This window comes from Ptychodera flava, chromosome 18 (genome assembly GCF_041260155.1).
Source record: "Ptychodera flava strain L36383 chromosome 18, AS_Pfla_20210202, whole genome shotgun sequence".
Lineage (NCBI taxonomy): Eukaryota > Metazoa > Hemichordata > Enteropneusta > Ptychoderidae > Ptychodera > Ptychodera flava.
In genome coordinates this window covers 9477102-9503593 of record NC_091945.1, presented here as the reverse complement: position 1 = coordinate 9503593, position 26492 = coordinate 9477102, and the positions used below count along the sequence as shown (strand labels likewise).

At 36.3% G+C, this 26492-nt stretch overlaps 1 protein-coding gene across 13 annotated transcripts in view; it reads right to left on the bottom strand.

The window, feature by feature from the left end:
- Positions 1-26140, bottom strand: part of LOC139116798 (CUGBP Elav-like family member 4) — a 119673-nt gene extending 93533 nt beyond the window's left edge. For 7 of the 13 annotated variants that reach the window (XM_070679463.1, XM_070679465.1, XM_070679464.1 and 4 more), the window contains exons 1-2: positions 25871-26138; positions 25587-25669 (exon numbers count right to left, since the gene is read on the bottom strand). In XM_070679463.1, the coding sequence (XP_070535564.1) occupies positions 25587-25669; positions 25871-26096 (309 nt within the window). In that variant the 5' untranslated portion in view covers positions 26097-26138. Of the gene's footprint in view, positions 1-25586; positions 25670-25870 lie in introns of all 13 variants that reach the window. The other 6 variants (XR_011548383.1, XM_070679474.1, XM_070679466.1 and 3 more) reach the window with 3 other exon arrangements.
- Positions 26141-26492: the final 352 nt, after the last annotated feature.

The following is a 26492-nucleotide window of genomic DNA, read 5'->3' as shown; positions in this document are numbered from 1 at the left end:
CACTGGACAGAAAAGCATATTTTAAGTAAATGCATCAAGAAGATATGAGATTACAGTAGAATTCTATTCAAAACCTGACCTGGAGAAAATGCAGAAAGCTCATGCATAATTGGTAAAACCAATTTATATACAAAAACGAAAATTAACTTTTCAAATTCAACTCACTTACATGTATCCAAGTTTCCTTGCCCCATCAAACCCCAAGAATTTTTTATTGATTGGTGAAAGCATTGAATGTTGTTCACAGTTGCAAAAGTAGACCTATTATACTCCACCCTTTTATACATTAACCATACAAAAGAAAAAAAACACTGAAGTTCATTGCCTCTGGCATAAATGCTCATGAATAGAAAAAATGTGTGAGTTGATTGCTTCAAGTTATTTTGCCAGCTGTACCTTAAACCAAACCATACCTAGTCTGTGTTCAGCATCAGAATCCATTTTACAAGAGCAGGAATTCAAATGCTTAGTGCAGAAAAAATCAGATTATTGCCGACTAATAAAAAGAAGCTAGACTGAGGCAAGGGAAGTCATTGTACTAGTCTATAAAACAGCAATAAAACTAAATGAAGCCAAACACTACAGCCTATCACAGATATATAATACCGCACTTGTACCCATAATGCATTGTGGCAACTATGACGCCACTTGTACTGAAACCATCAAATCATAGTTTGTGTGAATCTTGCTTTGGGCAACTGTTATTGGATCGCACCATACACTCTACCCATACAGAGGAAAGGCATGTGCACGAAAAGTGAGAGGATGCAGCCACAGGTGGCGCCGTCCCAAACCATTACCACTATACCCAGTACCTTTTCAGAGAGTCAGGATGACTGGACAGTCACCCTAAACAGAACTAGAATGCAAAAAATGAGCTTGCACGTATGCTGACACATTATTCAGTAATATGAGGACCATAACATATACATCTCTGTAAATAATACAAACGAACAGAAGTTCACAGATACAATGATAATGCTAACTCCTTTGTACTGTGGGTATAGGCTTATCAAATAAACCGTTGGCATCCGAGAATAGCTGCCAATCAGCTATTTTCTACAATCTTTTCTGCAATACCACACACGTTACATTAAAGCCTACCAGGAAAAATATTTGCATTGAGAACTTCAATCTTTGGAAACCTTGTGACTTAATGAAAGGGTGGAAAGCCCTGGCAAATGAAAGTGATCAAAATATTCTCTTTATATGTCACCGTTTTTTTTATTTTTTTTTCATAAAGGCAAGCAAGTTTCCAAATGTCAAAATAAAAGTTCCTCTAACTTAAGCAGAGATAGGGAGGTCAAACAGAATTTGTCGCCCCTGACGCCGACCTAAAAGGTCATCAATCTCCATAATTTATGAGAAACGTACAGGGAGTATTAAAAAGGGGGCATTTATGTCGCTAATCAATGACACTGCAGCCTCAAATCAGTGTTAGAAGTGATTTATGAAGCGTAAGGCACTGCGATACACAGAAGACATCCTCTGGATCATCTGCATGGCAACCAATTCCACTGATAGGGCAGTGCTTAGGACTTGAGTTCTCTGTTTGAAATCTTTCATAAATTTCACTCTGACACTATCAGTCTGGCTCCGTGGAAGTAAGTCAATAAAAATCCAAAATAAGAAAGATGGCTCAACCTAAACACATCTGGGGAGAGCTAAACTATCAAACGGCCATGCATACACACATTAGAACATACGTGTCACTGACAATTTGCTACATAATTGGAAACTTGTTATTTTGTATCGTCACCCCACACATACGTACTCTAAACTTCCTTGTTGCTCTTTGCCAAAGAAGTGTAGCGAACTTTCTCTCATTACACGCAGCTGCTGGCAACACCAAGACAGAACATAAAAATTCAACGAGACTCGGCAGTGGTTATGTAATGAATATTTAAAAGAGCTGCACTTTTAATGACAGAATTTCAACCTACTGTGAAGCGTATCGCAAGTTACAGGCAGCCTAGTTCTTTTTCCAAATCAGAATGCGTGTAGTGGCCTTAAAACACTGAGGTTATCGTATCATGGCCTGCACGTTCACTTTGCAATGACATTGCTTTCTGTGTAATGGCCTTGATAGGAGAAAAAAGCTGATAAAAAGCATCCCAGGAATCACTGACTCAATGTTTTAATCAGGGTTGACGTTTTAATCAGCGATCATAAAATCCCAAAAATTTTATTGATGGAGGGCGGTTGCCGAGTGGAGAACATAGATAAAGTGTTCATGGTAACCAGATGAGATAATGCAACTCCATTAAATGTCTTTTTTTACGACCATGATGCTGGGATGGAAGGGAATTTGAATCAGAAATGGAAAATAGCCAAAACAATATTTAGGATAATTCTGGTAAAAAAAAGTTAAAGGAGCAAAACTGAGTAAAGTTTAAAGTATTGTATGAGTGACATACTATGAAACAGAGCCAACAGAACTCACAAGTGTAGCTTTCTTTTACCCTGTGTTCAAGAACTAAGATTTACTTAAAGTTTTTATTTTAGGGGTTGGTTTTTTCACTTTTTGATCAAAAATATTGAAATTTTGCCTTTGCACTCAGTCCAATATTTAAAGGGCAATAGCTGTAACATTTGATAATCATTATTTTGGCTTTACAGATCAGATCAGTATTCATCTTCTGTCCAAAAGTATTGTTTTAACCGTTTGAGCGCTCTAATTTTCTCCCGCCAAAATTTTAGTGCAAAATTTTGCCAATGTTTATGAATTTTTCTGTAATTTTTTAATAATTTTGGACCTAATGGACATCACATTTCATTGGCTACAGTTTTTTCTCAAAATTTTGGCCAAAATCTGAGAAACATAGACTGGGGTTTTTATTATACAGGGGACAAAAATAGACTTTGTTGGTCAAAGGTTTAATACAGAGCATTTTAGCCTTGTCAACAAAAAGCATTGTGTGAGATGCACAATTGTTGACAAATGGATGCCAGTCTGAACTAAAATTCAGTTGTCCACAATAATATAAAACAGCATTATTAGACAAGCAGTGTTGACATGTCGAAAAGTAGGCATTTTGACATTTGGAGAAGGAGGAGGCACCAGAACACAAAATACAAACTGAAGAAAGATATTGAAAATACAAAAAAAAACAGTAACAGCTCTAAGTATGATGCTGTCCTTGGAATCAGATATGTGCTATTCACATTGGATGTTAAACAAGTCGCTCTACCACAGTAAGCTTCACTGAACTGTGACTGCTTTGAAAGAAAACATGAAAGGTTGACATTTTTGGTACTTACAGCACACTTCTTAGGGAGACCCCTTGCTGGTTGGCTTTTGTCAAAGACCCATATTATTATCAAGCTACTGTGTAACAAACTCCCTAGGTGATCCATTAAACTCAATATGTTCACCCTAACTGCACTTCTTCACCATATTAGCCCCATTAGGCGCCATTGTAACCACGGAATAACTATCTTTCAAAGGACATAAAGGCCTTCATGAAAAAAAGCCAGCTTCAGTACATGCATATGTTGACTTCAACCAATTTCTTAGAATCATTGTGCAATTCGATATCAGGACCCATGCAGCATATATAAAACACTGTGGACAGAAAATCCACTGGTAAATTATATTCCTGAGATCAATATCAGTTGCTGAATATGACCGATATCATTTCAGACTTTCACCTATCAAAAAAGTGAATGAATATTATTTACTGTAGATATTACTTCCTATTGAATTTCATTTTACAGTGTAATATTGATGATTCTGGCGTGAAATCTTTGCCCTTCGCCTGGATTTTTATACCCATTACATGATATCATATCATACCATCTACATGCACAAGGGATTATTATAAAAAATAGAACTGCAGCACATTAAGTATAATATTTTAATAGAAAAAATTGAGCAATTCTTCTGAGTTGTGTTATCGAATGGGCTGTGACTGAATTTCTGAGTCGGAGAAAACAAAACCTTTCAATAGCTCCAGGTACTTCTTAATTTACAGGCAAGGAAAGGCACCAAAGCCCAGCGCAGTGGAGCGTTGTAATTTACAACGAACAAACATCCCTTCTCCAATTAGTGAACTTCGGGACTACTAAAATTTCACCCAAATTTACGGTTCTTGACTGCGAGAGACTTGACAGTTTTACACTTTCACGCTTGTACAACATGATTTTTCCTCTCAACAAGCAACATTTGGGTGATTTTAAGATTTTCAGGGCACAGTAACTTACTTTCAAGGGAAAAAACTCGAAAATTACTTCCCTAAATAAAATAAGGCAACACCAAAATTGAATTATAGTTTCTCAGTGTTGACATTTCATGTAATTCAACATGAAAATATATAATTATAAATGCAAACCCTGTCAAAGGAACGGTTTAAGGTGAAAAGAAACATTTAACCCTATCCTCAAACACTCAAGTAAAACTCATTAGCTGCACGGCTTTGCTGAAATGAATGTCACCAAATTCAAACAAAAGGACACAGATTAAGAAATAAATTCCGTAGAGAGATATAAAAGCAGTCAAATTTCAGCAGCTTTTCTGATTCTGTTCACAGCACTTCCATTAATATATGAAAATTACATGTCCTCGAAGAATAAACAAAGCAGTAATATTCCAGGGTTTTTTTTCTTCTCTGTCCACCTTGATGAATTCATGTGAAAACCTATCAATGATTGATCAATGTATGCAAGTTGAGGTGGTATTATACTAACTGCTACTGTCACAACACAAAAGGGTGCGGTGTTCACTCATTGTTCTGCACAGTATATCAAAAGAAAAGCGGCACATGTTCTTTTATAACACAACGCTGGTTGTATACCGCTTCGTCAACACTTCCTTGTAAAACTCTGTGTACTTTCTTTCATGTTTATGTGCCTTCTTTGATCTAGCTATCACACTTGTACGGCATCACTCTGACTTCAAACGAAACTTCCTACTGTCCGCCATTTTTAAACTCTTCACACAAGCCCATCAAGTCAGTACTGATTCTAAGATTCTTGTATCTGAAAACCATAACTTTTCATTTCAAAAACTATTCATGAATGAAATTCATGATTTAAAGAGTCTAATATTGTTATGGACTTCTGTACAGACTTTTATGAACAATTATCTTTGGATAGAACAAACCTTACAAATTTCAAACATATAGGTTTCAGATCAACTGGTGAAGTGAAAGGCTCAAAAATTTGTTCATAAATCTCTGTTCATCAAAAAAGTAATCTTTGAAAAATTATTGCAATATTTCAAAGGAGTTTGGAGAATGGAGAATATTTCAAAGGAGTTTGGAGAATGGAGAATACACATTCAAAATCTTATCATTCGATTCAAATCAAAATATCCTCTGTTTTTCAATCTGCATGCAATTTGCTGAAATTTTTGAAATTTCACTTTAAAAGCTAAAAAAAATCAAAAGTAATTTATTTGATGAAAGTTTCTTTTTCTGACAATCTTTTCTGCTGGAAGCAGCCAAGTATGGGAAGAATGTCACAATGGCAATATCAAACCTAGACTCCAGCTTTTGTCTGAAAAAAAATTACTCCAATTTGTTGAAATGGAAAAGAAGACTGAGCATTTGACAAAAACCTATCCTTCATGAAAACGAATCACTTCTGAATATTTACCTTTTGCCTTTCATCCTCAATGTAGTTTAATCATAAAACCTTCATGTGCTGCTATGAATTATGAAATGTCTGGACACAATATTGACAAGTCTGCACCATGTGACACTTTTTCAATTTGATTTTTAGGCAACTTCAAAAATATTGATCAATATTAATCTTTCAAGCACAAAATTAAAATAATCAGGAAATATCCCTGTTTTCCGATGAAGAGGTCATGCTCAACCATTATAAACAACAGGATTGGGCCAAACCATTGTGGCGAAAGGGGTAACGTTGAGCAAAAGCTCCTGCACTGATTCAACCATCAGCATGAATATTTTTAAGATTGCTGTGTGTTGTATTTGTGTTCTTAACACTGCAGAAGTTGACTGATCAAACCCAAAGTATGGGTGTGGTTGATGAAAAAGCCACAGATATCAACCGCTGAAAGGCTCAATTCAGAGAAAAATCAGTCAAGAAGTCTACTTTACATATGGAGAGACATATAACGTTTTACAAAGCTCAAAATATTCAAGAGTAAAAGAAAATCCATGTCTAATTTTTATCAGTGGCAGCATGCTAAATCAATATTCCCAGGTAAATCTAATGCTGGAGTGGTACAATAGGATCCTTGATATAGAAAGAGACACTGGTTTTGACTATAGTGCTAGCAAACAGCAAAATATATATAATGCAAATGTGATGAGTTTTAGAGGATAAAAAAAATCTAAAGTTCATTTAGCGCCTAGAGTCATAGCCATATAATAGTATTCATTTATGCAGAATATACTACTGGGTATTGTTTCAGTATGCAAATTCCACTATAATGAATCAATATCATCGGTGAATATTCAGAGTTGGTGCCGATGATCTGAGGGTGGCATGGCCTTAATTTAGATCTTTGACGTCTTTTCTTTCATCAAAATTTTCCATCGCTACGAAATCAAGTCAAAAACAGATGGTAAGGACAGCATAAATCTGTAAGATTATTCCAAGTAAGAAAAAAAGCAAAATGCGTATTATTTTGAAAAGCACGATTTGGTTACATATGGTGTTTCTTATAAATCAAGGTAGTCTGTATCACATTCAGATGTTGACAATTAGTCTGTGACATTGTGACCATGGCATTTACCACTCCCAACCCCTGTATTCCCAATGGAATAGTCCATTTGACAGCTTATACAAATGGGTTAGTGTGGCCACATAAGAGATTTCAGGTGTGACTGTCTAACAATTGCTCAGCTCCCTTCCCCACCGACTCACAAAATTGACATGAATTTCTGATTTCTCAGCCTAAACCAGACTAGACTGACAGGCAATTGATCACCTAGATATAAAAACTTGACACCAGCATATCATAAGTTCAGAGAAGAAAATTTCCAAATTATTGCTTGACACACATCACATTCAATACTGGATGGCAAGCAAGGTATTTGAGAATGGTTACGCAGGCAAAACACAATTTTTGCTAAATTGATTGTACACTAGTCTAAGAAAAGACACTGCTAAATTCAAAGCAAATGGTTACAACAACAGAGTGTTTAATATCAAGCAAATTAAGCAATATGAGATTGCCACTGCCCCAATTATAAACCTATCAAATTAGTTCAAACCATCAATTTTTTATCATTTTGCAATTATTTTTGCAACATCTAAAGTGAAACACTTTTTTTCTCGTGTATACACTGGAATTAACCCCTCTTTCGTTTTGTAATTTCTCATGCTGTATTGCTAGTATAGGTATAGGCAAATTAATCTTGTTTGAAATTAAAGAGCCAGACAACGTCAACTAGCTAAAAAAAACACAATGATTGGTGATTCAATTGCTGCAATATAAGAAGGACAAAAAAAATGTTGTCCATGTACTTGATTTTAATTTGTTTTAAGTTATCAAATTTAAATGAAATTTTCAAAAGTAGTGTATGCATGGCCAATTTTTCAGGGCAACACGCGCACTGTAGTTGCATATCACATGATCAAAAATTTTGTCCCAAAATTTGTCCAATCATGGTGCCATTTCTCCGACCAAATCGCTTGATACCGACTTTGAAAGATGAGAAAATAGAAGAAGCAATCCAGGAATGGTTGGGTGTTTTATTAATTCCCTTGAAAACAGATTTCCAGCTTGATGACAGCTCAAATGGAAATCTTGGCTCATAAGTAGGCAAGAAAATTACATTTGCTCATAGAGAGGCTGAATACACAGACCATTTTACTCTCAGAAAATTTAATCTAACCAGAATAGAGTTATACCAGGGACTCCAACATTTCTCTTAAACTCATTTTTAGCACTGCTATTTACGTTTTTCCATAGAAAGTACACAGCTCCTTATGTACAACTGTACTTCCTTCCTGCAAAATGTTGAAGACACGCGACAGACATAATATTATAAATATTTAATGAGAAGTCCTACCCAGCATCTGCTAGCTGAGTTGATTTGCAGACGTATCTGACATGACAGCGCACAATTCAAATCATTTCGTCTCTCTCCCACTTCCCATTGTTATAAATGACAAAACAGCTCATCATTTTCCAAGGCTGCGTCACCTTTTGATGGAGTAGAACAATCCAGCTGCACACCCACAGATGAATTTGGAGACAATTCTTGAAACTGATGTGTATTTGAGTCAGGGTTTTTTTCACCCTGCCGAACAAACTCCGTTACTTCACTCTTGACTAAAAGAGCACCCAGCATTGATGCAACAAGAGCCCCCTCCCCCTCCAAAAAATAGTAATTTGCACGGCTCCACTGTATTTCGTCTTCTCCTTCAACTTACAGCAGGTCACTCAATACCGCAGCCATTGTGAGGGTAAACAAATGCCTGCCCAATGATATTGGCACACTGATTGAGAAACATGCTTTTAACCACTTAAAAATCAATGCAAATGGCCGGTGCCACATTAATGTGCTAATGGCAGCATTTTCCAATAGCGTAGCACAGACCTTTAGCAACGGCATACTGGGAAAATATTTCAGGCTGGGAATGGATGACAGCAAGGCAGAATGCATTCAAATGAGAAGGAAAAATTGAAGCGTATGCAATGCAGAACAATTCAGTTCCTGAGCTTTAATTCCATTAACAGCGATTGCTTTTTGTAGTATCTGCATTTTTTCAATGAAATCTGACAGCCATTTTCTCATTGCAACATCACACAACATTTTACAACATGAAAAGTGAATGGGTTGACATAATCTTGAAAACATTTCAAAAGAAAAACAAGAACGCTGCAAAAGGTCACTTCTGGGGTATTTTTCATGTCAAAGTTCCTTTGGAATCAAATATCACAAAACTGGAATAAAATTGGACAAGTATGCAAAATTTTCATTGGCTGAGGAAACATAAACCAATGCTGACAAGTGGCAGGCAAAATATGAATTGAATTATTCATATGCTCTGGGATATGAAAAGAAATGTGAATCAAAGCCGATCATTTTACCATTTTTTCAGACTCATTAATCTGAGTTGCTCACAACCATCCAATCTAAGGCTTCAATGATAAATATTTCTGCTTCATTTGCACCTGTCCATCACCATGACGACCTGCAAACTAATTTCATTCTCCCTAGAATGAACCTGACAGAGTTAATTTTTCATGCATTTCTCTGTGATCAAGATTTCATTGCATTCACGGCAAATAACGCACAATATTGACGACGGATTATATTACCGAGGAATGAATTTCCTCTTTTGGGATAATTTTTTCACTAGGTTGCTGCATAACATAATTTCGTTTTTGAAGAGAAAAATCTTCCAAAGCTTGCTTATTTCAGTCCATAGAACTATCGGCATACAATAGATTAGAAGAAATCTATGGCAGGACACCAGCTAGTTATTATTACACTGAGAGATCTAAACTAAATTAAAGTGACTGCATGTTTCTTCCATACATACAGTGGATTTACATCCCATGATGGAAAATGTAAGGTTTAGTAAGTAGTATACATGAAAGAAAAAAGTTCAACTGTTCTCCTTCTGGAAAATTTTGACTTAAACTCGAATAGCATTGATCGCGATTTTAGGTTAGTTACTAAATATAGCAGCACAGACACGACATTGGACAACTCCATAAATTTATAAAAATTAGTGAGAGTTTTAGTAGCCATTGTAACACTAGCAGGTTTTATTTTCGCCATTTATGCGGAAAATACAAATATTTATTTATGCATATTAATGAGAGAGAAAAATGACATTTGCAATCAGTGCTATTGGAACTTTGCAGTGCAACAAACATACCTGTACTGAACTTTAAGCTGACATAGAGAGGCTACATGTATTTTATAGATCACACTTTTATGATCAGAACCAAACACTCCCTAAAATGAAAATCTAGTGTTACGAACATTAATTCTATCGTTGTCTGTCAAAATATCGCCAGAAGAAGAGGAGCACTCACCAAGCACTTGGTTACCAAGCCAGTCCATTCTTAAATGACTCTCTAAAATCTTCATGATTACCAAGCATTCATTCTAAATCACATTTGTTTCTCAGTTACATGTAATTGAAAGCTTTTTACGTTCTACAAAGAAGGGGCATGTTTTTCTGACATTTTGCATGAAGGCACTTCAAAGCATCATGCGCTACATACACGCTCAATCATTAACCCTGTTGAGAAAATGATTTAGCTCAATTATGGTGTTTACGTTGGTAAAGTTGGACCTCTGCATAGGGATGTATAGGGGTGATGGGTTAATTTCACATGCACTTCTCAAGCTGTGTAAACAAACCTCAAAAATATACTGCAGTTTTATGAATTTCATAATCATATAATATTCCACACTGCACCTCAAATACAGTGCAGTTCTATTGATCTTGACACTTCGTGTCGTCAAAGGCATTCTTGTATGTATTAGTTTACAATGGAAGATACGATTTAGGATATGATCAAATACAAGTTCATTTTTCTCCCTAAACCTCATAAATTTATAAATTTTGTGAGGGTTACACTTATCAAGGTGTTTCTACAAAAATTAAAATCGAATCATTTCATAAAAATCAGTGAAAAATATGTGTAGATTTACAAGAAATGTCGGGATACTACCAGTAGTTCCATAATGTAATTTTTGTCACAAGCACAGCTTGTATGAAATGGATGAAGATTTATCTTCCAAACTACAAAGCTATTTGAAAAATATACAATGTATACCACTGTGATGTTTTCAAGTACTGCATTCAAAAAGTGGCAAGTCTAAAGAAAAGAGTGGGAAGTAACAAAAATGTATGTATTGATCATTTGGCTTATTTTAGGGGGCCTTTCACAATGAATAAAATGTATATACCCCCTAGGATAGTGTTGAATCACAGTGGTCTCTTTTTTTTTACCTCCACTGAGGAATTGTAATGTATAGTATGTGTCACATACGTCAACTCAGTTCTCAAGTCTTGCTTGTTACGAAGCAAACATTTTTATCATGTAAAGGTACACTATGTATATTTGTGATACAACCAACAGAGAAATAAAGGTTAAAAAGATCTGACGTAAACGGTTAGATAGTACGTAACAATCAACAAAGCTATACTTTGCAGATGATAAATCAGACTTCTGAGGGTTTGTTTATTTGTTTTTTACTCCACGGATCAAAACCTATCCCATGATGCAAATCAGGTTTGGCCAATTTCTGAACTGCAGAACATATGGTCTTGAAATCTGACAGATGGACTTGGTGGACAAGTAGCTAGCATTTCCATCTTTACTCATCACGTTTTGCTTGTTGACACCTTGTAAGATTGCCTCATTAGCTGCATTGTCATAATTATAGAGGCATTGTTGATAGTTTCAAAGGTTTCACAAAGCTAGGCTGAAGTAGGTGATGCATCAATTGAATATCTAGTGGAAATCTTCCGAACCAACTTGTCAAACCTCTTCTATATCTTGTGTTTAGTTTTGACACTTGCCCTTCAACTTCAGCCTCATTTACTTGTGTGCAATCAATTTTATTGGACATAATCAACTTTTGTCAGCATCAAGGTAGGTGCACTAGAAATTTGCATAATCACGACCTTGAGCCTAAACATATTAATGAGTTGCAAACCACACAAAAGAAGTCTGACATGTTTTGAACAATATTACAAAATCCTCTTGTTTGGAAGATTTTTGCATCACATGTTTCACCTACATCAGTCAACACTGAGATATTGCCTACAATTCATGCTGGCATCAAAGTGTACTATGGCAAATCTATACTCCACATTTTGTAAGAGTTACAACCAGATTGGAATAAAATTTATGAAATGTTATATACCACAACAACCAAGGGACAATTATCTCATTTCTGTATTTACGTTGGCATTCCATCTCTTATGCATTTATGTATCTGCCTTCAGTATATTGTCAAACTTTTCAGTGTCTTGCATTAGGGTTGAACAGAAAACTGAGTTTGGAAGGGGTTAGAAAAATGAAACGGTAGGATCCATATTTACAGCAGAGATAGCATATTCCAAGATAGTCAGTACGTTTTTCCTGTTTCCATCTTATTTCAAGGTTTCCTAAGTTAATCAGGAAATCAGGCCGTCAATTAAAATGTTGATGATTCCAAAACTGATGTGGCTGTATAGGTAAATGAGTTGAATTCATAATCAATTAAAAATTATGGAAGCTGGAACCAGAGCAAAGGACTTTCAAAGACCTGAAACAATGTCACAGCAGATAATTTGACTGAAAATTATCAATGGAGACGATTAGACAAATCCATCATACTGACAGCGATGCTGTGTCAGAGAACCACAAGTACGTCAAAGTCTGGTTTTCCGACATCGCTTCAAGGTAACTAAGACATTTTATTAACTTTTCATGTACTTTGAACTGTCAGCCATTTCTTTTTAATGGATATGGTTGAACTTCAAATATTTTTTTATAAAATCATGAAACGAAGCATGATTAAAGTTGGACCAAATTGTGAAAGTGTTCTGGTAGACTAGTCACTGTTTATTTCTCCTATCAACAGCAAAATAAAACAATGAATGAAATTAAATTGGGAATATTTTATTTGGCTGTCACAAAATATATATCTATATTTTCCTTGATAAAATTCTTATATAAAACAGTGAAACATTTGTCAGTTGAAGTACATTCTGAAATATCTTGTTGTAACTTAGATCTGTAATACACGCATGTTTTCCATTATATGGTTTAAACCCCTTTTGCCTGAAATGTTGGCATTGGGAAGACTGGAAGCTTATACTATATATAGGGAGTCAAGGGTGAAAGCATTGTGTAAATATCAGACAGTTGATCATTGTAAGAGTTGCCCAACTTCAGAACACACTGTACAATACCCTTTCAACAAGATGCAGATAATGGGCATCCGTCTTTGTCATAATTCCTGGTAACTGTTAAATGCATTCATAGCCCACTAATCAGTGGTCATGGAAACAAAAGTGCCGGCATGGTAGACTTTCCTTGGAGATATTTGCTACATGTACATCCCTTTGTCTGAAAAAGGCATCCCTGATTTCTTCCTCTTTGCTGAGAATCATCTCTCTTCAAGGAGAAGAAACACGAAAAATATTACAAATATACACTCATACAGATCTAATGACACAGGATTTCAGCGTGTACTTCTGACATTTATAACCAATTTTGAAATAAGAATAAGTAAAATTTTGATTTATCTCAGTGACAATTAGATAATATTTTGATTAATATGCAAGTGCGTCTGAGTTCATGAGAAATTAATTAACTCTGCCAAATATTTATGGCGTGTTTTTGTGATATCTGGGAAAAGATGCATAATAAAGCCATTAGCCAGAACTTTGGGAGTTGTATGTAGCAACATGTTATGTGCCATTAAGATGTCGTTATCTGTTAATTCTTTGTAGACATGTCACAACAAAACCTTGGGGATTCTAAGGAAATGAAGTAACGTCACAGACCCAATTTGACAGTCATGTTGTTGGCAGCCATCTTGGTTACTTCTCATAGCCGTATTACACAGTCTATTCATAAGAGATCACCATCACCGTGATTCCCAAACTGCAGACATTTTACAACAGAAGTGAGGATATCCCCCCACCATCCTTTGTGGATACTTTTCTGCATAAACCCTGTTACCTGGTTACAAAACAGTCTCCCGGCAACCATAATCTCTGAGCTCCTTTATGGGCTAATTAGGCCACCCAGTCATGGTGTTTTTACCACCTGTTAGAATAATCAACTTCTGTTCATAAACAGATCTATATTTTAGCCATCAGAGAAGAATTAAATAGAGCCATGAACCTGTATATTATTTCAACTTATGTGAAACCATGTACTCAAATTTTCTGCATTATGTAGTAAAAATTATAAACTGAGCCTGCATATGACAATTAAATTATCAAAAAAAAGTCAATTTTGCAATGTTTTAGCAAACACTCTCATATGAGGCTCCTTTCTTTGGAACATCATTGTTTCATGAAATTGCATTCTCTGAAAAAGAAGAGGAACTTTTAATGAGCATTATTTTGTGCATGCATGCTTAGAAACTGTCATGAGAAAGCTTTGCGCAGATCATAATGACAAAAATTTTAAATCCTTGGAGGAATATTCTGAAGAAAAAGACCAAAAATTATTTGCACTACTGAGCAGTGTGGTTGACCAGTAAGGCATGTGCCAATTGGCTGACTTACACCACCTTCGGTTAAAGCTTCAAGATCTGACCAATCACAATGCTTCTTCTGTATCGGCCATAACACAGGAAGAGTACGGTAATTTGAAAGGGATATAGACCTCATTTCTTAAAATCCTGTCTGAAACAACATTTTCCTTTTTCGGTGAACTTTTCAGCAGAGCTGGATAATCATTCCATTCAGACCTTGGGGAAAGGCTCAGTATTCACCGGACAATCCTGGGTAATTATGACAAAATAATCTCTGGCAGAGAATATCATTTATATAGACAGCATGTACAAACACTTTGAACTAACCGGTTGGAAAGGCAAGGCACCAACAATGGATCTTCGGTCAATTTTAGAATGCAGTGTTTGTCTGCAGAGCTCTGGGAATTTTCTGTCAAAGACAACTTTATTCAATTCAGAGCGAAATTATGAGGGAAGATCAGAAAAAAATTGGATATTCAGTGTGTGCATGGAGTCAGTAATACAAAATTTAATACTTCAAAGGAACCGACTCCTGCCATTGTGGACCACCATGAAATTGCTGTCATCTGCAGAACTGGATTGCATTATACCGGTACTCATAATACAAAGTAGTACAAAATTACGTTGCAAGATGGTACTATGTTCCATAAAATGCAGACTTTTTCACATTCATGAAGATTATACCCAAACCTTCTTCAGATAAAGACCCATTCTGCTGAAAACGTACACTCAAATTTGGAGATGGTTTTGCTATTTCACAGTAGATTTTGCCACATGAACATGTTAAAAACCTGTGAACTTAAAGTGTTTGTGGATGTATGTTCTGCAAACTACCTCATCTTTATATGTAGAATTTTTTAAAATTCAAGATACTGGTACAAAATTTTCTGACTGGTCATGCATTTTTAAAAGTGCCAATCTGCGTTATTTATATCATCATCTTGAAGGAAGTTGCATTTCAAACTCATTTTAACAAATTTCTAATCCACAGATAGTACGTACTGCCACATAACGCTTTTTTAAAATCTTGTCTTCTGGTAGAGATTATTCTTTTGCCAAAAATAATTTTGATCAAAATTTTGACATGTTCACATCAAAACTGTAAAAATAACAATAATTTGTTTCTCACTGCATAATTTTGAAGTGCAGCAGTATTTGCAAAATTCAAAAAGTTCAAAATTCAAAATTCAGAAAGTATAAGGATGTTGACAATGCCAAAGACATCATAAAACTGGTTTTGAATGAAAAATGTGTGAACATAGACAGTTCTTCCCCCCGACTGTCTATGGTCTGAAGAACAAGATGAATGAATGGCATAACAATAGCTAAAGTACGGCTGATAAAATTGGAACACACACTGAAAAGACATTGTTGTTTGTGACCAAAATGCTACACTAGTCTATAACAAAATAATCAGTAAGACTGTTGGTGCGGAAACATGACTCTCTGATACGTACAAGCCCTTGGCATCCGTAGTTTTATATTTATAACCAAGATCTCTTGAAGGGCTTCACAGAACAATTAATGGCAGCCATATTGCATGGAACAGCAACCTTAATGTGGAGGCAGCAAGACTATTTATCTGTCATACATGGCTGGATATAAATGTCATGTGGTAATTAATTTGTAAATCCTCTGTGTGGGTTAAGCTGAATGAATGCAACTCTAAGTAATAACGCGTTAAAAATATCTTTTGTTCAAACACAAAGTAAAGTTACACAGAAATTTATCTTCAGTCTGTCGGACAGTTCACCCTGAAAGAAATTATCAGCCACATTACGTTATAAATCTTGTTGTGTGATGACGCCATTCATGACGGAAGATAATGGCCAAACAATGACATTGTACAAGGGACACCAGGTATGATCAGTTCATTTGTTCATGTGCGTAGGACAGAAAACTGAATATTTAATGGTGAATATGATGACTGCGATATCTCAGTGACGTATAAATCACCAACATTTACATCCCAAGCTTGCTAAACTCTTTCTTAATTTTCAAACTATACCTGCCGTTGTGCAATCATATAATGCTGGCTAACTTTCATTTCTATCTACTTTGTTTCTGAAATGACAATATCCCAGTGGATCCATGTAAAGGTCATCAGAGTATTGTTTTCCATCACATGAATATATTTGTTTCTGAATTTTGAAAAATCATCTCATCTCTTGTGCTTTCAATAACTCTATGAGAGCACAATGAATTCATCTGATACAACTGATGTCTCAGATTATTTACACACATAGCTCTTCATCAGTTCAGCATTTTCTTTGCTGTCACACTTTTCTTTCAAATTGACATGTTTTCAATACTGTATCAAAATAATGCTATCCTAACGATAGCGCCAAGTAATTGCATGTAATTACCGTGGTAACATTACCTCTGTACCTAGAACTTCTTCTTCTGATTGTGACGACATCCAGAAAAGGCAGTTTGAAGTTTCACTGACGTCAAATATTAAAAATAGCAACTTTCCGCAATGCAATTACCTAAAATTTGCAAAGCCTCAGAGCCCTCTCATACTTTTTACAAGTTCCCCATGAGATTATAGCAAAGAAACACACAGGATGTTGTATCTAAAATGTGAAAAGTCAAGTTTCGCTGGTTGAAATCAACATCGCGAAGAAATATATCCAATCCTAGGTGATGTATTTTCACTTTTGTCTTGCAAGCCATTTGGGACATGATAATTGAAATGCACCGATTCCCTGAGGAACATCTCTCATTCTAAGATACAGGTTTCCATAACGATGTAATAGCCAAGCAATATTCTAGAGAAGTTTTGCATTTTCTTTCCCCCTTTGTGTCTGCATGCAAATGTACACGCTATCAGTCGGAAGTCAAACTCAAATTTGTAATTATTTCGAGGTATATGCTCCGTCGACTGGCATTTGCACACACACAGACTGATCAATAAAGCGTGGCACTATTGATTGTTGGGGCAAAGTACTGCACCGCGCATATCATACAGGTATATCCCATAATACTGTATCTTTAAAAGGGAACGCTGATGTCAAGAGGCAAAACAAGCAAATTTACTTGCACATTCTTGTCAGGAGATGATGCGATAAAACAACATTTTTTCCACATATAAAGTAGTATACACATGAATCAGTAGTGTTGAAAGCTATCATTGAATATCGCACAAATTATATCTAATTCCTAGATCTCACTTTAAATGACATCAAAATGAGAAATTAATATGAAAGTTGAGAGTACATTATGTCACAGTGTACGCAGAGTGATTGGAATATTTCTGTACCAAAATTAAAATTTGAAACACTGATCATTTTCATAAAGGTTTGCAGGATTCCATTTGGTCTGTTTGAATCATGGCCAAGCTAATGTCATATTTATACACACAAATCACAGTCTTTGAATATCTGATACACTTTTACACTTTTTGTTAGTTTGGAATTTTGGCAAGACTCACTGGAGCACACAAGATTCCTCCTACAGTATTTCATATTACAATTTAAAAATATCTTAAGGAGTATGTTTCTAGGAATATATAATATACAAGGCAGCCAAAAATAAGTAGGTTATACTGTATTATAAATAACAAAGATTGGTTACACTTTTTCTGAGGTACATGCCAGGATTAAAATTCATTAAAATCCCATCTTAATATTTAGGCAGCAAGAATATTCTCAGAACAAGCAAATCATTTTCTTGTGGAGTTCGTTTACTATCATCTTAACTGTAGAAGAACTCTTTTCTGATCTTAGAAAGTTGTAAGCATTCACCAACACCCAAAACTCGATTGTTGCACTGTGTGCGATAATGTTGTCATGGTTTTCAAGGTTTAATTCTCCTTAAAATCTCAGAGCTGGAATTACACGGATTAAGCCGAACGAGCATCTTAGGGATTTAAATCACAGAGCACTATTCCACATGCAACCTATGGCTGTAAAATCTGTCCAGATTTTTTTTTGTCTCTTATATCATTTTAATGATTTACTCATGAAACATAATAACTCAGCCATCTTGTGCAGACAAATGCTGAAAAATCTGTAATTTTCAGAAGTCTGGGCATTTTCTTGCAACATTTTTGGCAACATTGATTTTGGAAAATAAGTGTGTCCATCCTTGAAAAGATGAGTCTTTCCTGAGATTTCCTTCTGTGATACACTGCTAAGCAACATAACAATGGCAAGTGTCGTATGCACAAAATGTGGTAAAACTATTGTGTTAAAACATAATAGACTGCCAAGGGATTTCAATGGAGGTATCTTTCAGAAGTTTCCAATCTCCTGTTAAGATGAAAGCACTGACAAAACTCAGACATTACCATGTCATTGACACTTTTTAAAACACATTGACTGCAGTGACAAAACTTCTTTGAATTTTCCCGAGGGGTGTTGATGAAAGAAAGGATGGTACTGAGGTAGCCAGAGCAATTATTTTGTAATTACAGACTACCTAAGTGGGGTTCTGGAAATTAAAGAGCAGCCAAGGCTGGACCAAGTCATACAAAATAATCTATAATTATCTAGCAAAGTGACTTCACAGTATTTCCAAAGAGCTTGCTAAGTATCAGCCTGGAAGCTATTGAATCACAATACTTTACACCCACCAGCGATGAAAGCCCCATGCTGCTGAGATGGCTTTCCTTTTTCCTAGAATTAAAACATGTCATCTAGGTCATGTAAATGTATTCTCTGCAACAACAACAGTCTTATTCTCAAAGAATACACCCACATACGTACAATTTAAAGTTTCTACTGTATCTCACACTCGTTTGTGAGAAAATGCTCCTGCACATTGCAGACGAACATAGCTCTCCGTCATCCAACACTAGAGGGCCAACTATACATCTGATCTATTGTTAAAAATATGATGACCTTTCATTGGCTTTGTTTAAAATTTTAGTAGCAAGGCTCTGGAACCAAAAGGCTGTACACAATTAATGAAAGGCACTCAAAAACTTTTTCAAGCACCTTTTGGCAATCACATGTCAATAAAAAATGACTTTCAAAGGATCATGAAACATTTAAGTCAATTCATAAGTCCTGAGACTGTATTGCACAGAAAACATTAATTTCATTTCTGCCTAAGAGTTGTTTCTAGTAAGTTGCAAACAAGACAGTTAATGAAAAAAGCTCATCGTTGTAAAATAATACCCTTTGTGTAGTGTAAAGTGTCAGAGGCTATTAATTTCTGAGTAACCGAACCGAGAGGCTAACACAGGTATACTATAAATGAGAAAATTTGATACAAAATATTGGCAACGGAAATGATCAATTTCAAAAATTGACTGGGTTCAGCCGACATATTATACATTCACTATAGTGTGCTGATAAAAATGTACTAATTACCATGAGACTTTGAATAGATAAGCGCTGGCTTCCTCATTCATCACTCAATCAAAATAATCACATAAATTAGTTTTAGAAGTCAAGGTGAAAATGACAGCAGATCATCTCATTTTGATACCTCCTGTAGTCACAGCCAACGCAAAGTGTTCCAGGTCACACAGATAAAAAAAAACTGGGGTTGTATCTATGGTTATGGATATGCTCAAATCTGACGGTTTAAGAATTTGTGCAACACTAAATATAGTGTACATATACTGTACATGTAACTTGATTTCAATGTAGGTTAATTTCAACATTATTGCTTGACAATAAATTTTCTCCAGTGCCATTGGGTCATAAGGTAATAAAAGAACATTTTAAATTTTTATTTTTTTTTCATTTTTTTTTCCCAAATCCTTTTTCATATCTTTCAATTTTACATATCGGTCACATGTTGATTTTTAATTCTATGCAGTTTTGCAGCCTTTTCAAAATCACCGTAATTTAACAATTCCTATTTAAGCTTACCTCAACACTGTCTAAATCAGTATGTCATTTCACATGCATAAAAATTTAGCAATCACATCAACATCTTATCACACGTACTCACAGCTCTACTTCCCCTATTACATTTTCTAATTTTTCATCTCCAGGCAGTCAGTTCTAATATTAACTGTTCTTGACTTAAGCTTTTGTGCACTGACTAAATGAGAACAACACAATTAAAACACTGAATGTCAATATATATTTTAGGCAGCATTTCAAAAGCATTGTATTTGCCAGGGCTTGCAAAAGAAATCAATACAATCTAACACTTAAACAGTTTTTTCCATTCTCACGGCTCCATGTCTAGTATTTACTTAAATGCCAGAATGGGCCAAAGCAATTGACACAATGAAATATTCATAACACTGAGTTGTCGCACAGGCCGGCACAGAAAGTGCTTTCTATTTTTTCAGTCGTCAAAATCAGTTCTACGCTCGTACTCACTCGACAAAAGCACCTGTCAGTTTAAACTTGCATCAAATTTTGACAATCTCTTTACGTTGCCCTTTGCAATACACCGTACTTAGCGGCGTATTCGCCTGAGCATCTACGCTCATCGCTGCTACTTCACCGAAACTGACAGGAGGTCGTGCTTTTGATTCATAAAAAGAAAAAACATCCACAGCAAACACCTAATCCTTGGAAAGGGATATATCTTCCCGGCTTCCTGACCATTACCTATTGACATTTGCCGGCAAAGTCCAATTTGCCACACTGTCAAACATGTCTGCAGACAGTATCAACATAATTATGTTGCCATGGCAACAGACAGGAAGTCTTGTCAGAGTGATTTTGATCTGTCAATGCAGCTTGGAATATGCAAGTCATACTCAAAGTGGCAAATAGCAAGAAATAATGGCGTTACAGATTCTTTTATTCCTAGATGTCAAGATAAGACCAAAACATGTTTTAAAAAAACACAGCTCAAAGTGACTAGATATTCACTTGGATAACCAGTCAATGTTTAACCTTCAATCTTCCTTTCATAATATGTTCATTTGTAGATGATCAAAGTGACGGTGTTTAAACAATTTTAGTATTCCCTTTTTTAGTCATTGAAGTCTCTAGTGAACATCTAAAGCCTAGAAGCAGGATTTGACAACTTAGATGCACATAATATAGCACACTCAAAATTCTAATTTTCAGAGCAGTGGGATTTGTGTTTCCTGTAATTACAAATTTAAAATCATAATTCAGGCATTTCTATTTGCTTGTTAGAATTATGAATTCATGTTTACTCTTAAATTAAAATGCCATTTCCTCTTGAGGAAATTTGCAGTGCAGCCTTTGTAAAAAGAGAAGGCAAAAATGGGAGTTGAGTAAAAACTTCATATTTTCTGATGCTGTGGTTTGATATGAGGAAGGAATTGTGTGTGCAGAGAGAGAGAGAGGGGAGAGAGATGTTGAGACAGGCAGATATTTGGGAAGAGGAGGGAAGGAAATGGATCAGACTGGAAATGGGATAGAGATGAGGACATAAAGTCATAAAAAATGGTGAATGATGGAAGACAGTGGGAAGAAGAATTGATAAGGGGCGAAAAAGTTGACAAGATGTTAATTGATATGACGAGATGTATAGACAGACATGCAAGAAATTCCATTTTGGCTTGGCCGTAGTATCTGTTATTGACAGTGTTGTGCTGTGTACCTGGGACAGGACAAAGCAAGACAAGGTCGTTTTCTTCCCCTGAACAAATCTGTGAGGTCACATAGACCATTAAAAGCTGGGAAAATAGAGCAGGCAAGACCTCGTTGAGAGCATTATCTTGTCTAAGTGTCTACAGCGGTAGTGTAGAATGCCATTATGAGCGAAATGACTGCCAGCACTCCTTATCCATGAAAATGCCTTACAATGATGGATTTGAATGTAATTGAGGTTGTTGATAAGAAACACACACTGCTCTGAATTTTTGGTTGCATTTTTCCTATGCACTTACAGCTCTTTATTGGTCTCTGCAAGACGGTGAAGTTGAGAGAAAATGCGATACCACATATATAATGATTTATTTTATTTCGGTGTGAAGAAACACATGTTCAGTGGTAGCATGGTTTCTAAACACACAGTGCATTGCCACTCAATAGCCAGCCACAATGCATTGAATCTTTAATATTGGCACCACAACTGACATTCTGAAATTTCGAGGGGGGAAAAAATCAATGGACGGAATTTGAGAGTGGCAGGCCTGTTCTCAAATTCTGTCAAAAACAGCACAAACCAAACAAGAGTAAAGACTGGCTATATTGATTTCAGACAATAATGAACTCGCTGGTATTCATTGAAATGCCATGTGTGTTCAGCGACACGCGTCTTACGCTTGTCACAATTTTCATAGCTGCGTAGACGGGGATGTGTCAAACACTGCATCATCAACGCCGGGTTACTTCGTGTCAACAAAGAGACTTAATGAAAACAAAACAAACAATGCAAAATATACACTCCAGTCAAAGCCTTGATCTCAAAGAACAACTTATGACAACTAATTTTTTTTATAAAGGCAAGCACAGATGAACAGAGCCAGAGTCATTTATCTCATCTTTGCTTAATTAATGTAATTTCACATCGACGCCTGTTATTGTAACATTCTCATAAATCATCATTGACAGTATTGTGTTCCAATTTTGCCAAATTGTAGCCCAACCCTTCGCTAAACTCTGCATATTTCAGCATATCATCTCAGAGTCTACAGATGGCACTTAGATAAATTTTATGAATACTCCAATGCTGACACGATACAAAAACCACGATAAAACAGTCACTTTTACTGTCCCCATAATTTTGAATACAGATATAAATTTTGAGTAGAATGTTGCACTGAACTAGGAGCCCACCAGGTACTGTTCTCAACGTGAAATTTTAATACAGAATGACGATTTGGATAGCAAATGCCTTGCAGTTTCTGTTATGGGAGCGGTATTTCAGAAACAACCGCGGGGATGTACGCCAAACAGTAGAAGCGCCAAATTTTAGCTGAGAAGCATTCAATACGCTGACTTCCAGACTGAATTCCTGAATTCAAAATAACACTCCATAAGCGGTGACTCAGAGCAATGTGTGTGTGTGTGTGTGTGCAACAATAGTATCATCAATATACTGAATAATTCAGAGCTATTTCTCAGAGTTGATCAAGATCCACATGTACATATCAATTTTGGGAATAAATATAGTTTCATTTTCCCAATTAACGAGAAACACAGCGAGGGATGATGTAACTAGACATTTATGAAGTCACAGTAAGGCAGCATATATTGCCAGAATTACTATACTAATCAATTATGCATACTAATTCATCAAGAAAAATAAGTCAAAAATTGTCAAAAATAAAAAATCTTTGTTTTTTTATCTGTGTGCAGCATAGAACTGCAGACAAAACATTACAAATGGAGATTACTTCAGGCTCGTAAGCTCTATGATTCACTTCTCCCCCCCAGCCAACATATTGTCACTTTTTATATGATTTTGAGAATCTAACACTGGGACCAAAAGCTGGTCAGCTGGGGGGTTGGTAATCACAGTCTGGCTATATATCACAACATCTCAGATAACGAAGTTAATTTCAAATGCTAAATAGAAGAAAATGGAATGGCTAATGAGATAAAGCAGTCAATCGTTGGTTTCATGGAAAATGAAACGTTCACAACCTGATGAGAGAGGCCAGCCCTGAACTGCACAAATGCGGTGAGACTGAAGATAAGAAAATCTCAGGTAACCTGTCAGTAATATTTTCAAAAAAGTATGTGTGGAATAAAATCAATGGGGGTATTGGAAACAAACAAGTGTGATCCCAATGTGATTATGTACATTATAATGAAATTTTTAGCGAGTGTGTTAGTTGCCAAATTAATGTCTGAAGATGTACACCAATGGTGGAACGTCAGACGACACAACACTGCCCATAAAAATACACAGCGTGAGTGACTCCCTTGTGACTTGCAGAGATTGCATGCAGCTTATATCGGAAGAGGTTGCCACTGCAAACTCATACAACACTGCTATGACACATGGATGATGAATCCAGGATGACTGATTATACGTCCATCACATCCACACTGTCTTGGATATTTTCGATATCTCTTCTTTTTTTTTACAGTGGCACTTAAAACACATATCCTCTGGGCTGTTTTCAGATAGATTGCATATGGTATTTGTATGTTATATGTTAGAATGAGTGCGTTGCTCTTCACAAGGTGAAAAGTGAAAACATAGCCTTGAATTTCACTGACTGAAATTTCAAATATTGTGAGTGTATGTGGGAGCACTTTGGTACACGAGATAAGGTGACAAGATAAGATGCGTATGTGCCCTTAAATGGGGAGTCGAAAATTATTCCAATTTGAGAGAGAGAGACGCTTAATGAACGGACTGTTGATGTGTGCATATCCATCTGGGAAATGATTTAAAATTAATATAGCAAATGCACTGCCTTTCTGTGTGATAGCTTCCAGGCTGGCTGATTTACTTTCATTTTTTTATCATTTTTTAAGAATTTGAAGTCCTTAGGTTGTGACCCATCTGGGTGGGCTGTGACAGATAGTGTGATATCATAGTGGACGCTGGGGAGAAGTGCTCACAATGCCATTTGGGGGTTACTTTGCAGACTTGTCAAATTTTTAATTGAAAAGAGTCGGCTCTCTCTCTTTTTTTTTATCTTATCACAAATATGTGTGTCCTGCACTTGAAAGAACAGCTGGTTGGGATCTAGCTGACTACTTTATCATTTTTATCATTAAAACCGCCATAGCAACCCCTAATGGTCTGCTGGCTCGATCTCTACCATTGCGAAAAAAATGACAGAAACCGGTAAATCATCACATTTCTGGGGGAAAACTGTGTCCTACTAAAATTATGACAACTGACAGTTGAAGAAACTGCTGAACTCTGGGTGGTAAAATATTTATAGCGAAGTGAGTGGTTTGGCTGCAATATATTGACAACCGGCAAAATCCAAGTTCCCCTTCATTTTCAGCCGGATGAATATTTGTCAATTAAAATTGATACGGCGCAGCGGCAAAGGCAACCTGATATTTCTTGCTTAATTTTAATGGCGTTTCTAAAATGTAAAACTGCTAGGTGAAGACACTACACAGTGCATTTAATCATTTTGGCGTTGTGTCACTGTTGTGTCACCTTCTGACACGACGGAGAGCGATCGATGCGTTCGCATTTCCGAATTGTAAACACGACCCATTATCTCTCTCATTGTGGGTAGCCTTTGTTTTTCGACAACTCGCCGACTCGCAACAAAGACCACCAATAAGATATGATGACAAAAGAAAATCGTGCGGCACGCGACCAGAGTAATTTTTGGATCAAATGTTTGATCGGCGATACGAGAGAAAAATACACATGACAAAGGGGGGAGCGGGGATTCAAATATTTCGTAGCGTAGAAACCACTCTCATCATATGTTGTGTATGTGTGTGTGTGCATGTCACTTCACCGCTACGGTGACGAATCGATCGGCTTTGTGTACACGGAATTATTAAATTAGCCATGAAAATTATTCCTAACGTCACACTGTGCGCGAGATTGTCCATCGTTTTCCATAAATGAATGAAAACAAGAAATATTCAGTGAAACGGCGGCGTTTCTACGTACCCCTGGCAGTGTCTTCTGTTCATGTAGAGCGCTTTGAGCACGTAGCGCACTGTCTCTGTCACAGTACGTCAGGAAGGCGCAACCTGAAGCAAAAACAAAGGCGACCCGGTGGTTATTTCGCCACACAATTTCGAAATCTTTTGTTGAAATGTGTGAGAAGCGTTACGGAATCGAGTCACGATTTTAATTGAGTCAGATATGCGAGCTGGGATAAATGCTCAGCGAAATATTGCACGTAGTAATACAGTGTTGTGATACACGGAGCGTATACTACATTAGCTTACCCTTGTGCATGCCGGTGAAGCGGTCCTTCAGAACTGTCAGTTCGTAAATTCGTCCGTACTCTTCGAATAGCGGCCGCAGGTCTTTTTCCTCCAAATTTCGGGGAATTTGACCAACAAAGAGTTTGATGGCATCGTGATCCTTCAGAGGGATGGTCTGCGGTGGGTTAGAAACTCCATTTTTCGCGCTGTCCCCACCGCTAGTCTGGACTGCAGCCATGTTCGTCATTGTCAGAAATCGAGAGACACACGGAATGAGTGTAAAAGGCGCTGCGTTTTGAATATAGCAATTATGTAAATGAGATGTTAATGTATCTAAATAAGATGGAAATTGAGTGAAATTGACATTTTTTCCCGTCATTCAGCGCGAAAAATTTACATGAGAATAGAATTATGGCATCACTACCATAATAATTTTTCATTATATTTGACAAACGGTAAGTACACAGCATGTACGCATTGCCAAGCAATACAAAACGATACCACTCTCGAAAGTTCTATGCTAATAAAACCTTGACAGTGCACATTTTAGCCAGGAAAATTGCACAAACAATGTTGCAGCGTTTTACCAATATTTCCCTGTGGGACGAAGATACAATCAAGAAACCAATGGCCGTTTTACGTT